This window comes from Somniosus microcephalus, chromosome 2, assembly GCF_052327205.1.
Source record: "Somniosus microcephalus isolate GS21.2 chromosome 2, FLI_Smic_1.0, whole genome shotgun sequence".
NCBI classification, from domain to species: Eukaryota; Metazoa; Chordata; class Chondrichthyes; order Squaliformes; family Somniosidae; genus Somniosus; species Somniosus microcephalus.
In genome coordinates this window covers 27768036-27783147 of record NC_140988.1, presented here as the reverse complement: position 1 = coordinate 27783147, position 15112 = coordinate 27768036, and the positions used below count along the sequence as shown (strand labels likewise).

At 49.3% G+C, this 15112-nt stretch overlaps 1 protein-coding gene across 3 annotated transcripts in view; it reads right to left on the bottom strand.

Annotated features, from left to right (window-relative positions):
- Positions 1–15112, bottom strand: part of evc (EvC ciliary complex subunit 1) — a 61217-nt gene that overhangs the window by 27714 nt on the left and 18391 nt on the right. For all 3 annotated transcript variants that reach the window (XM_086007921.1, XM_086007912.1, XM_086007931.1), the window contains one exon: positions 11907–12123. In XM_086007921.1, the coding sequence (XP_085864047.1) occupies positions 11907–12123 (217 nt within the window). The remainder of the gene's footprint in view (positions 1–11906; positions 12124–15112) is intronic.

Genomic DNA, 15112 nt, shown 5'->3' with positions numbered 1-15112 from the left:
TTGACTCTGTCCTATCCTGTCCCCATTTGCTAAGTGCTCCGCTATTTCATCCTTAATGATGGACTCCAGCATTTTGCCCACAACTGATGTAAGGCTTACAGGTCTGTAATTACCTGCTTTTTCCCTACCCCCCTTTTTGAATAGTGGGGTAACGTTAGCTACCCTCCAATCCATCGGCACTGTTCCCGAGTCTAATGAATTCTGAAAAATCATCCTTAGTGCATCCGCTATCTCTAGGGCCACCTCCTTCAGTACCCTAGGATGCATGTTATCAGGCCCTGGGGATTTGTCCACCTTCAATCCCTTTAGCTTCCTTAACACCATATCCTTAGAGATATTGATTTGCGTCAGTTCCTCCTTTGCCAATGTCCCTATTTTTCCCGATATCCCAGGGAGGTTTTTTGTGTCTTCCTTCGTAAAGACTGACCCAAAGTATGCATTTAGTTGATCTGCCATTTCCTTATTTCCCATTATATATTCCCCCGTATCTGACTGCAATGGACCAACTTTGGTTTTCACCAGTCTTTTCCTTTTGATATATTTATAAAAGCTTTTGGAGTTAGTTTTTATATTTTCCGCCAGCTTGTTTTCGTAAGCTATTTTGCCCCTCTTGATCATGCCCTTTGCCCTCCTTTGCTCTATCTTAAACTGTTCCCAATCTTCCGCTCTGGCGCTTTTTTTGGCTATTTTATACGCCCTATCTTTGGATTTTATGCTGTCTCTAATTTCCCCTGTTATCCACGGTTGAGTCACCTTTTTAGATTTCCTTTTATGCCAGATTGGTATAAACAATTTTTGCAATTTTGTCATTCTATCTTTAAATGTTTGCCATTGTTTATCTACCTCCAGTCCTCCCAGGAACGTTGTCCAATCAGACCTACTCAGTTCCCGTCTCATGGCATCATAATTCCCCTTGTTTAAATTCAGGGCTCCATGTAATGCGGCAGTGATAACAGCATAGAACTTCCTGAGTGGTTACCAGCGACAACAAAGCCTGCACTTTTAAAACTCTATACAAATAGTACTTTTCTGAACTGTGGGGAGTGTTAACGCTATGCATTGTCTGAACTCTGAAGGGTTATGCCTGCAGTGCCACCAGGCATTGGTATCTCTGCATAGTCAAGCTGAGCTTGAAGGCTGCACTGCCTGCCTCCAGCCGGACTACGAAAGACTGAACCAAATTACACATTCCAGATAGAAAGCTGGGTGAGTGGTGTCCAATGACACCCACCACTTCCCTGCACTGTCTGTACACCTGTACGCTCATGGGCATGACACTGTCCAAAAACATATCCTCCTTTTAAAGAAGGTATCACCATCTTTTAAACTCTACAGCTACCGATTCACAATATATATTAATGATCTGGACGAGGGAATTGGATGTAGTATCTCCAAATTTGCAGATGACACAAAGCTGGGTGGGAGGGTATGCTGTGAGGAGGATGTTGTGAAACTCCAGTACGATTTGGACAGGTTGGGTGATTGGGCAGAAACATGGCAAATGCACTATAATGTGGATAAATGTGAGGTTATCCACTTTGGTGACAAAAACAGAAAGGCAGATTATTATTTGAATGGCAATAGATTGGGAGAAGGGGGAAGTGCAAAGAGACCTGGGTGTTCTTGTGCACCAGTCGCTGAAGGTAAGCATGCAGGTGCAGCAGGCGGTTAAGAAGGCAAATGGTATGTTGGCCTGCGTAGCAAGAGGGTTCGAGTACAGGAACAAGGATGTCTTGCTGCAGTTGTACAGGGCCTTGGTGAGACCGCACCTTGAGTATTGTGTGCAGTTTTGGTCGCCTTATCTGAGGAAGGACGTTCTTGCCATGGAAGGAGTGCAGCGAAGATTCACCAGGCTAATACCTAGGATGGCAGGAATGACGTACGAGGAGAGATTGGGTCGATTGGGCTTGTATTTGTAGTGTATGTACTTTGCAGAAGGAACTATATTCTGCAGCCCCTGTATACTGCAGAACCAGTAGTGACCACCCCTGTATATAAGCCTGTGTAGTAACTTTGCATAGTTAGTTCCAGTTTGTCTCCACTCAGTAAAGACCTGTTGTAACCAACTCCTGCAGTCCGTGTCTCAATTACACACGGACATAATACTGGCGACGAGCAGATCCGAACTTACCTACAGTTCTGCACCACCTCATGGGGATCCATCCCTGAAGCGAAGTTGTTAGAGGTTGAGGCCAGAAGGAAGAAAAAACAAACAGAAGAAACGGGCGTCGACCGTGGGCAACCGCCTCTGGTTCATCGGAGTTGAAGATTTGCAGGAGAGACTGTCGAGAGCGGGGCTTGGTTATCCTGTCTATGGTGTTCCAGCTAATCGGGCTGGTGGCAGGTAGTACACTGATCCTTCCTGGGCTGCGGCGGGCTAGAGCTCGATCGGGTGGCTTTCAACGGGGCCGAGCAGCATTGTTGGGAAGAGGAGAGAGGGTGGAGCACACAGGGCGCGGCCGGTGCTTCGAAGCCGGGCAGCGTACAGACCCGAGAAGAGGGAGGAAAGTGTCCCGTAGGGTTGCTCTGACGACGGGACAATAAAAGAAATTAGAAGCGCAGAAAGCCGCGAGGAGCTGCAGTTTGCCACGGGAACTGCAGAGAGCGGCGTTAGCAGCAGCGCGGGGGGGAAGTGCGCGAAGACCATAGGGCGTCACCATCAAGGCATAAAACGCCAGCAACAGCGCTAGCAGCAGCGGAGAAGACGGAAAGCGCAGGAAGCGCCATTTTGTTAAATCGGGGAAGAAGGCAAAGTGCGGGAGGCACCATCTTAGATTTCCAAGATGCCGAAGACTGGCAATATCACTGCCTTCGATAATGCAATAGAAGACTGGACCACGTATTTGGAAAGAGTCGAAGTATATTGCAAGGCAAACGAAGTAGCCGATGAGAAAAAGGCATCGGTACTACTAAACTTAATGGGCGCAAGAACGTATGGCCTATTGCGGAACCTGATCACTCCAGCCAAACCGATGGCGAAGAGTTTTAACGAAATTGTTGATATCCTACAGGAACACTAAATCTTACACCGCTGCTGATAGCAGAAAGATTTAAATTCCACACGAGAAATCAGCATAAAGATGAGAGCAATGCTGATTACCTTACGGAACTACGCAAGCTATCAAAGCACTGCCAGTTCGGAGCAGGACTGGCAGATACACTACGGGACAAATTTGTCTGTGGACTCCTGAGTGAAGGAACCCAGAAGAGGTTACTCTCAGAGAAAGAGCTGACGCTAGATAAGGCTTTCAGCGTGGCAGTATCGTACGAAGCAGCAGCAAGGGGAGCTGCGGAAATACAGCAAAAGCCACAGGAATACGGCACCCATGAAATGACACGGGGATTTGAAAAATGTTATCGCTGCGGCAGAACAACCCATGACCAGAAGGACTGCTGGTCCAAGGACAAAATATGCAGGCAATGCGGAAAGATGGGACACATTGCACGAGTTTGCAGGTCTGGGAAGAAGACTAACAACAACAAAAAGGCTACTAAGGAACAGTACAGGAAAGTACAAAAGATGACGGACAGTAGTTCCGAAGACCAGAAGAGCGATAGTGAATCCGGGAACAAGAGACTAAGCTGTCTCAAACTTCACAACGTAATCGCAAAAGAGGATCACCGAACCATTTGGGTCACCCTCACGATAGCAGGGTCCCAAGTCAAAATGGAATTGGTTACAGGATCAGCCCTGACCGTCATGAATCGACGAGACTACGAGCGGCTATTCTCACACATACCCTTGAAAGAGACATCCATTGTCTTGAAGACGTATACGGGGCAGAAAGTATACCCCAGAGGGAAAATAAGGGTGCCTGTCGAATACAATGGCAAGGAAATACAGAAATTGTATCTGTACATACTGCAAGATGGTGGACCACCATTATTGGGACGTGAATGGATCAGAAAGATAAGTTTAGACTGGCACTCCATTCAGGCACTGACAGTGGCTGGTAAAAAGGATGACGTCACACCTGGACGATTGTCAAAAATCTTAGCTAACGCCAAAGAGGTATTTCAACAAGAACTGGGAACTCTTAAAGGCATAACCGCCTCGATAAAAATAGAGGAGAATGCAAGTCCCAAGTTTTTCAAAGCAAGACCGGTACCGTATGCAATTTGCGCAGCCGTCGAGGCAGAGCTGGAGAATCTGGAGAATGCAGGCGTGTTATCTAAGGTAGACTGGAGCGAATGGGCGACACCCATCGTTCCTGTCATGAAGAAAACGTTAAACAATAAGTCTGAGGAGCCAAGGAAGGTTCGCATATGTGGGGACTTCAAGGTGACGGTGAACCCAGTCCTTCACACAGTACAATATCCTCTCCCGAGGATAGAAGATATTTTCGCCTCACTATCTGGAGGGAAGCGTTTTACAAAAATTGACCTAGCACAAGCATATTTGCAGCTGGAGGTTGAAGAATCCTCTAGGAAGTATCTCACGATAAACACTCACAAAAGTCTTTACCAGTATAATCGACTGGTATTCGGAGTAGCATCAGCTCCGGCGATATGGCAAAGAGCGATGGAACAAGTCCTGCAAGGGATTCCGGGGACTCAGTGTTACTTGGACGACATCCTAGTGACAGGTGAAGATGACAGTGAACACCTTGCCAACCTAGAGCAGGTGCTCACTAGACAAAGAGAACATGGGCTACGAGCCAATCGCCCCAAGTGCGAGTTTTTAAAGAAACAGATATCGTATTGTGGCCACGTGATTGATGAAGAGGGGTCACATAAGTCCCCTGACAAAATTGAAGCGGTGCTTAAGGCTCCAGCGCCTGAAAATGTGTCGCAACTGAGGTCATTCCTCGGATTGGTGAATTACTACCATAAGTTTTTGCCGAATTTGCCCACAATTCTGCACCCACTGAACGCCCTACTACAAACTGGAATAGCATGGAAATGGAGCGATGAATGTAAGCGGGCCTTTCAGAAGAGTAAAGACCTAGGCCTAGAAATTCAGTATAGCCACTTTTGGGGCGGTAAAGTCGGGCGGCCGCTAAAGTTTGCGCCCGGCGCAAAGTCGCGCCCCCTTCGCCGATATTCAGTCGCATCGCCCCAAGAGGTTGCTGCTGCGCTAAAACAGGCGATGCACGACTATCTTTAGGCGCTAAGCCGGCGGTGCTGAGCGATACCCCCGAGGCCGGGCGCAGCGCAGGTGCGGCGAGTTCTTGATTGACGGCAGACACTCTGGCGCCGGTCAGCTCTTAAAGGGGGAGGGTGGATTTGTTTGCCTGCCACGCCCTGCACACTGCAGCCCTCAACCTAGGCCTGACCACTTCAGCTTCACCTGCACAACGCCCAGGGCTATGGACAAGGCCAGGGAGAGTGCGCAGCGCTTCAGCGACGGTGACCGGAGGCTGCTGGTTGGCGGAGTGGAGCGCAGGCGCCATGTTCTGTTCCCAGAAGGTGGCAAGAGGCCGCTGCCCAGCGCCTACCGGAAAGCCTGGAGGGAGGTCTCCAACAGGGTGTCTTCCAACAGCGTGGTTGCCAGGACTCCTGTGCAATGCCGGAGGAAGTTCAACGACCTCACTCGGGTTGTCAGGGTGAGTACCCTTTCCAGTGTCCTCCTCATCCTTGCATGTGCACCTCACTTTATGGGCAAAGGGACCTGAAAGCCCTAATGGCCAGCCCTCATCCAGCAGCTATGGGACTGGCATGAAAATCACTTGCACATTCAGCACTTTACACACTGTACAAGCTCTTCGACCATGGGAGGCATTGCAGACAAGATCAGGGCTACACACTGTACAAGCTATTCGACCATGGGAGGCAGTGCAGGCAAGATCAGGGCTACACACTGTCCAAGCTATTCGACCATGGGAGGCAGTGCAGACAAGATCAGGGCTTCACACTGTACTTAGAGGCCGTCCTTTCTCTTGCAGGCCAAGGTGGCGCACAACCGGCGCAACCGAACTGAGACCGGGGGAGGCCGTCCTGACCTCAAAGAGCTCTCCGACCTCGACCAGCGTGTGGAGCGCATTATGGCAGGCCGGCTGATTGGCCCCGTCGCCAGTGGAGATGCCGACCCTGTTCTGGGCACCAATGGTAAGGGCATCACCTTTTGGACCTCTCTCGTTCCACTTGCGCATCAGATCAGCATCCTTTGCCACTGTCCGACCAATGCGGTGAATGGCACCACTCATGCCTCCCTCGCTGCCACCCTGTCCTCACTCTAAAGCTACTCTTGTGCCTTCCTGCTTTCAGATGGTGAATCGCCAGGTGAGGAGGCGGGCCCTCAAGCTGCCACTGTCAGCCCTTCGGAAGACGAGGAGGAGGAAGAGGAAGCCGGCCCATCAGTGCCACCCTCAGCCGTGCCAGGCCATGCCGATGTAGGGGACACGTCTTCCCTGGAGGGGAGCCGGGGGGAAGGGTCGGAGGAGAGTGAAGCTCCGGGGCCCAGCGGCCTGCAGCAATGCGGGAGGGGTGGGGAAGCTCGGTGGACTTCTCCCCAGAGGGTGAGTGCGGCCTCCAGTCCTGCGACGGTGAGCGCAGAGGAGGTGCGCCTCCTAGAGGAAATGGCCGTCCAGGCTGAGCGCAGGCACACTGAGCTCATGGCTGCAGTGGCAAGGATGCCTGACTCCATAGAGTCTCTGTCAAGGAGTGTGCAGCAATTCGGAGTAGCACAGGCCAGGAGTCTGCAACAATTCAGTGCAGCACAGGCCAGGAGTCTGCAGGACTTCGCGGCAGCACAGTCGGCTTCTAGCCAAGTGCTCAGTCGTGCCGTCCATTCACTGGCTGGTGTCATGCGGACACAGACCAGGGCCACACGGGCACTAACTGCTGCCACCCTCGCTGGATCAGCCAGGCATCGCCAGGGCACTCGCCGCGCAGCAGCAGCCCAGCAGTCTGTTCTTCAGCTGTTTGCTGCGCATGCTGCAGTGCTGGCCCGTGTGAGTGCCATTGTCTCAGGCGACCAGCGAGCACCTGCGATCTGCCAGGTTGCCACCATTCCTGCAGCCGACACTGTCACTCCGCCATTGCAGCTGCCACGAGCTGCTGGACAGACTGCTGCCGCCCAGCCAGAGTTGGGGCAGTCAGCAGCCGGCCACTCCAAGGCCAGAGCTGGTGCAGGCCGACCCCCAAGGGCATCTGCCGTCTCGCCATCTGCCCCTCAGCAGCCTTCCCCCAGCCTTGCTGCAGCCACTGGGCTCCCATTGAGGAGCAGCAGGGCGGGCAGGGGCCAGGCAAGGATGCGCAAGGCATCGCCCTCACAGGGCAAAAAGTAGAGGTATGCACAAATGCCTGGTGCTTGTTGTAAGGCCGACACTGGTGCAGTTGTTTTTGTGTAAGGCCGAGACTGGTGTCTTTCTTTCTTTTTGTAAGGCCGAGACTGGTAGTTTTGTGTTTTTGGAGGGGGCTTCTCCACATGAGCATGTAATGTGGGAAGGGCAGAGATTTTCAATAAATTATTGTTGTTAAATTGCAGTGTGCATGGTTTTTTGGTTACGTCCTGGCTGCCCTGCTCGGCTGAGGGCTTGTGGAGCGGCTACATTCATCTGCTGACATTGGCACAAGCCATTCCCTGAGAGGGGGCCTAGAACCGACGTTCAATAAGCCGGCGACGGGCGGCCCTTGCACTTTGTGCCTCCCTCCTGTGCTGGTCCTCCTCCTCCTGAGGTGGTCCTCCAATCTCTGGTGGCAGTGCCCGAGTCCTGCGGATAGCCAGGTTGTGCAGCATGCAGCAAACGACCACAAAATGGGAGACTCGCTCCGGCGAATACTGTAGGGCTCCACTGGAACGATCCAGACAGCGGAACCGTTGCTTCAGGACGCCGATTGTTTGTTCGATGATGTTCCTGGTCGCTTGATGGCTCTCGTTGTATCCCTCTTCAGCAGGGGTGCTGGGCGCACGGAGCGGGGTCATCAGCCAGGTACACAAAGGATAGCCTTTGTCCCCGATAAGCCATCCTCGTGGGTGAGGCTGGGCCTGGAACATGTCTGCCACAGAAGTCTGTCGCAGGATGAAGGCATCGTGGCTGCTGCCTGGAAAGCGGGCATTGACAGCTAGGATGAGCTGCCTGTGGTCACACACCAGCTGGACGTTCAGCGAATGGTAGCCCTTCCGGTTGCGGTAATCCTCGGCATTCTCCAGAGGTGCCCGCAAAGCCACATGCGTGCAGTCAATGGCGCCCTGCACCATGGGGAAGCCCGCGAATGCTGCAAAGCCCATTGCACGCTGTTGCTGCTTGGCAAGGGCCATGGAGAAGGAGATGAACTGACGTCTCCTTTTGAAAAGGGCATTGGTCACCTGGCGGATGCAGCAATGCACGGCGAACTGGGAGATGTTGGCAATGTCCCCAATAGCGGATTGGAAGGAGCCAGTGGCATAGAAGTTGAGAGCCACTGTCACCTTCACTGCCACCGAGACGTCCTGCTCCTCAGCTGTGGCTGCAGATCACCGCCAAGCAGGTGGCAGATCTCTGTGACCACGTCCCTTCTGAATCGCAGCCTCCGAACACACTGCTCATCAGACATGTTGAGATAGGAGAACTGCTGGCGGTATACCCTGGGTGGGTAAGGCCTCCTTTGCCGACGCCTGTTGCCCCCTCTCCGTCTAGCCAGGGCTGCCACTCTCTCACGGCGTCTGTGAGCCCTTTGGATGTAATTGAGAAAGCCAGCGTTGACACCCATTGCAGCCCCCATAATATGCTGGCAAACAATGAGATGTCAATGAAGGCAAAGACTAGTGGAAAGCTGTGGCCTGAAGCCAGAAGTACCTGTCCGAGTGTTGGGCCAAAGCAGAAAGCTATCTACCTTGGTTTCTCTCCAAAGATCCGTTTCTCAAGAAGGAGTGCTGCGAAATGGCAGCCTTTTATAGTGCAGGAGGAGTGCCCTTTAATTTGCGCCCCCCGCGCCCCGCATTGGCTGAGCACCATTCCACTCTAACAGTCGCTAGGGGCGCCAGGCGCACAATGGGGCGTCGCCACTGAAGTTCCAGTTGGGGGCGCACAAAGGGCATTGCACGAGGAAATGACGTAATGATCTGCGCGCGCAGCTGAGCGCGCGCAAAGACTTTGCACCACCGCTAAATCTCTACTGAAGTTGGGGCGAGGCGCAGTTCGCGCTGCGCCCGGGCACTAGCCGCCTAGCGCCCGACATCTACGCCTCCTAAGGCGCTAACGGCTGGCGCAACCAACTGAATTTCTAGGCCCTAATCACTTCAAGAGACGTATTGGCTCACTACAACCCATCACTACCGATAAGACTGGCGTGTGATGCGTCTCCCTACGGCATTGGAGCGGTACTGTCACATAAATTCCTTGATGGTTCAGAGAGGCCGATAGCTTTTGCGTCATGCTCGTTAACTTCAGCCGAGCGTAACTACGCCCAGATTGACAGAGAGGCCCTCAGCCTGGTGTGGGGGGTGAAGAAGTTCAATCACTACCTGCACGGTCATAAATTTACTCTACTAACTGATCATCAACCTCTTGTCTCCGTTTTCAACCCTCAGAAGGGCGTCCCGATAATGACAGCACAACGGCTACAGAGGTGGTCCCTTTTCCTAGGGGCACACCAATATGACATCGAGTACAAAGGAACTAAACAGCATGGGAATGCTGATGGATTGTCGCGCCTACCGTTGCCGACGGTGGAAGAAGCACCTGCAGTGGATCCTGTGGAGATATTCCACTTGACCATAGTCGAATGTCTACCTGTGACGAATGCAAACATAGAAAAGGAAACACGAAATGACCCGACACTCTCCTGGGTCTATGATTTAACGGTGAAGGGATGGCCAGCACATGGCGAACCACTGCTGCCAGCATTCTCGCCGAGAAGAGAACAGCTGTCAGTGTGCAGAGGAACCTTGATGTGTGGATCCAGAGTAGTAATTCCACCCAAATTGAAGGATAGAGTGCTCAATGAGCTCCATGAGGCTCATCTGGGAGGGGTAAAAATGAAGAACTTAGCCAGAGCGTTTGTGTGGTGGCTGGGAATCGATAGAGAAATCGAAGAGATGACCAAGAGCTGTACAGGATGCCAGAAGGTCCAAAACGCCCCACCACAAGCCCCTCTACATCCATGGGAGTGGCCCTCATCTCCATGGCAAAGGGTGCACATTGATTTTGCTGGTCCATTTATGGATTCGATGTTTTTAATTGCGGTGGATGCACATTCAAAGTGGCCAGAGGTAATAAAAATGTCCTCAACCACCACAGAAAAAACTATCACAGTCTTACAAACCATATTCGCCAGAATTGGGCTGCCTGAACAGATTTGCTCCGACAATGGACCACAGTTTGTGTCTGAAGAGTTCCGCAGGTTCTTAAAGAACAATGGTGTTAAGCATTACACATCCGCCCCATATCATCCAGCCACCAATGGATTGGCTGAGAGGTTCGTTCAAACATTCAAGAAGGCTATCAAGGCAATGTGTAATGAAGACATACTATGCGACACATGCGGTTACCAACCAAACTCCAGCCATGATGTTCTTCAATCGAAGACTACGATGCCGCTTGGATTTGGTTAAGCCAAACATCAGAAGAGATGTGGAGAACAGGCAGTTTCAGAATATGAATGAAAGGCCGACCAGGAGTTTTAAGATAGGTCAACCAGTTTTGGTCCGGGACTACCGCACAGAGAAATGGCAGCCAGGAACGATCTGCACACGGCAAGGACCCCTAATGTATACCGTGGATGTTGGAGAGAGCATTGTAAGACGCCATGCTGACCAGATTCTAGAGTCACTGGAAAACGTCAATTCCACACCACGATCCGATACACCTGGTGATGAAACCGAAGTACCAATTGCATCTACCTCAGAATCGGTGATATTGGAAGCAGACGAACCAAACAACGACGTTGATCCCGAATCAACTTTGCCAGAAGAACCTGATACCCCAAAGAGGCGTTATCCAGACAGAATCAGGAAGCCTCCTCAAAGACTGAACTTATAATTGCTTAACTTCAGCTAATGTATCTAGCAACTGTAATTGTAAATATGTTATTTAATTATTAATCGAATGTTATGTACTGTTTAGCTAAAAGGGGAGGAATTGTAGTGTATGTACTTTGCAGAAGGAACTATATTCTGCAGCCCCTGTATACTGCAGTACCAGTAGTGACCACCCCTGTATATGAGCCTGTGTAGTAACTTTGCATAGTTAGTTCCAGTTTGTCTCCACTCAGTAAAGACCTGTTGTAACCAACTCCTGCAGTCCGTGTCTCAATTACACACGGACATAATAGTATTCACTGGAGTTTAGAAGATTGAGAGGGGATCTCATCGAAACCTATAAAATTCTTTCAGGCCTGGACAGACTAGATGCAGGAAGGATGTTTCCAATGGCCGGGGAGTCCAGAACTAGGGGTCATAGTCTAAGGATAAGGGGTAAGCCATTTAGGACTGAGATGAGGAGGAATTTCTTCACCCAGAGAGTGGTGAACCTGTGGAATTCTCTACTACAGAAGGCAGTGGAGGCCAATTCATTAAATATATTCAAGAAGGAGTTGGATATATTTCTTAAGGCTAAAGGGATCAAGGGATATGGGGAGAAGGCAGGAACGGGGTATTGAATTTGGATGATCAGCCATGATCTCACTGAATGGCGGAGCAGGCTCGAGGGGCTGAATGGCCTACTCCTGCTCCTATCTTCTATGTTTCTATGATTTATTTACAAACAAGAATTTCTTGCTTGCAATTAATAAAGTTCTTAATGTCCTTGGGACTTTAATAGGAGCTCAGCCTGTACAAAGTTGTCACTTCAACCCAGGACAGTGGAAGGTGTTAGCAGTAGAAATGTTTGCAGAATCCATATCTTTTGATATTTATCAGTTTTGGGCACTTACAGCCTATGCTGTGATATCCCTGAGTCAGTCAAAAAGTGGCCCTGGTACTATAAAACTGAACTTTCAATGATTATAAAAATTCAGCTCACAGGCTACAGTTTAAGGCTTACCATTGTTGTATGTGTGCATACTGTCCTGAACAGAACTTTGTAATCTGATTAAAATCTCTTCTTTTTGCCAAAAAGCCAATTCACCATCCCTGGTGAGAGTGTTAAGGACTGACGTCACCATCTTGAATTTGTCTCGGTTTTCTTGCTGCACAAGCCACTTGAAGGAATGAAGGCTTTTTCCCATAAACTCCCAACGCAGCAGCTTATCCAGAATAACCTATGACAAAGAACATAACCGTGGTAATTGAAGGCTAGCTGCTAAATGATTTAATTCAAGTTTACCTTCAATACATGCTATGCAAATCCTTATCAGGCATTTATCTTGCATGGGTTGTGTTGGTACAAAGTGGCCGCACAGTTGCAATATGAGGCATTTAACTTTCCTGAACTGGTCTTGATGCTGCATTTTTCTCGTGGTGTTTAAGGCCACCTGTTGGAGGTGGTCTAGCACTACTTTGGCTAGGCATTGGTTGCAATATTAAAGTACAAAGCCAAATTTTAAAAGTTTAATATTAAGGCAACTTCATTGGATTGCCTGCATGCTTTTTAAAGTTAGTGAAAGTTTTGAAATGACACTAGCACCATTTTGCAGCTCCATTGAAGTATACACTCATAGAGCTCTACATTCCCTGAGTAGTGAATGGCACTGGCAATATGACTCAAAATGATGGAAGAGGTTATCAATAGTGCCATCCAGCAACATCTGCTCACCAACAAACTGCTCACTGTAAGGTTCGCAAAATTCTGCAGATTCCCTCAAACCAAGATTACCCCAAAGAAGAGATTTTGGACTGTTTTAAAGAATGTTGGGCCAAAAAGGGGCTTAAAGTTAAAACCCCAGGATGTTGGTTATTTTAAAAGGGCATGTCCAGGCCTGTGGAAGGCTGCGACAAAGAGGTTGGGATGGGCCTCTGTAAAACAAGCAGTTTGGGTATTGGCATAGGTCAAACTGTCTGGGAATGTTCTGGACTGTCTCAGTCATTCATACATAATGACAAAAGGCCTACAGAAGAGCAGTTCCCACCAAAATTACAGAGCCATCAAGAATATGCATAATGCAGTACATGCCACTGACCAACAAAAGGGACCCTGGCCCCAGCAGGAGAAGACAAAACTTACTAATCGGACCAAAGATTAAACAGTCATTTAAAGCCAATTTAGGTTTCGACAGACCATCCCGAAACCAGTTAAATAAATGGGACCAATCAATCTTCCCTTATATCAAGTATGACTCCAGCCATTGGAGGGTTTTCCCTTTGACAACCATTGACTTGAGTTTTAATAGGGCTCCCTGGTGCCATATTCGGTTAAAGCTTCCTTGATGTCGAGGGCGGCTATTCTCACCTCCCCTCTGGCATTTAACTCTTGGGCCATGCCTAGATCAATGTTGTGATGAGGTCTGGAGGCAAGTAGTTCTGGCAGAACCCGAACTGAGCGTTGGTGATGTAAGGGGTGATGTGTGGGTCAGCTTTGCCTCTGACTTATGAGCGGTTCGAATCGCTCCCACTCCCTTGGTTCTAGACCTGGACTTATTTGTGGGTTGTAATGAAATTGCAGCAGACAACTGAATTTGATACAAGAACTTTAGTTTTTATTTGAGAAGGAAAAATACACAACACAATAATCTTATCACTCTAAAAAGGGGCAACACTTCAGAATATAGAAGGGAGATAGTTTCAAGGGCACAGATGCTGATGTAATAGATGGCAGGTGAAGTTGAGATGACAGAAGTGACCTGTCAATGGTGAGAGAGGTTGTTCCAATGAGGTGACACTGGATAGAGAATTGGCTCCAAACACTTGGAAGTTGCATAAAGCTTAATCTGTCTTCCAAATGCAGTAAGCAACAGTTTCTGAGCTTGGAAAGTGAACAGCTATAAGATGGGAGCTTTTATACCACTTTTGCAGCTGTCAAGTAATCAGATAATTCAACGCTGAATCCACTCACGACCTGCTAAGTTGACGTGATCCCTGAGCAGCGTATAACTCGTGGGGGAACTCATAAAATTGAACGGTAAGCTTAAAATAGTATTTAAGTGCCTCTTAACAATCTCTTTATGATCTAAAATGCCTCCCCTGCTGCTTGGTGTCAGTTCTGTTCAGCGCTGACAGACCCAACATCTGGGAGACTAGCGTGGAGGTGGGTTGCCTTTCTGCGGTCAAAAAAAATGTTTTCCCACCCGACCCGCAACCGATTGTGCCCGCTGATCCCCCGAAAAATTCCCCCAAAATGTTTTGATTACCCTTTAAGGATTCTGAACGTGTTGCATAACTTAAATCAGGGATGTCCAACCTTTTGGAGTTGGGGACTAGATACTCCTGTCAAAAGCAGTGAATGGTTCGCATGATTATTCAAAATTGTGAGCCCTGATACACAGAAAATTCCAACACTCCCATATGCAAAAAAATGAGCCCCCGAATACAATAAAACTCCAAGCCTCCATGCACAAAATATTGAAGCCCACCCACTCAACCCCATCCTTCTCTTTCCTCCTGCTCACTCTCATTCTTCTCCCTCATCCTTCCCTCCCTTGAATCTTGAAAACTGGGAAGCTTCAGCATTAACCCTTTAAACTTCCAGGTGGAGGACTGATTCATACAAAAAGGCTGCTCGCTGATTGGCCTAAAACCACCCAACAGGGAGCAATTTCTGTGGAGAGAGAAACAGAGTTAACGTTTCAGTTCTGGGACCCTTCATCAGGTTCTGATGAAGGGTCCCAGACCCGAAACGTTAGCTCTGTTTCTCTCTCCACGGATGCTGCCTGGCCTGCTGAGTATTTCCAGCATTTTCTGTTGTTATTTCAGATTTCCAGCATCCGCAGTATTTTGCTATTATATAGGGAGCAATTTCTTCTAGTCCTACAGGTCCAGGAAGTTTAAAGGGCTGCAACTACATTGTTCATCTGTCCCTTGCATCCTCTCATATTAAGCACACAAAATCGATTTCAACTATGGTTAGTTCAGCTCTCAATGAAACTAACACTGGTTAAAACCTTCTTTGTGTGCTTAATATGAGATGTGGGGCTGTATTAAAAGGAGCTTGCAAGCTTAATTTAGCAGCGGAAGAAAATTCATGAGCAGGCAACAACTACACGTGCAACAACACCCGAGGTGTGTTAGCCACTCCGAGACCTGCGTTTATAGGCCCTTTCACACATCACAGGAGGCCTTCCTTCACCACCTCTGCTTCATAAGACATGCTGTCAC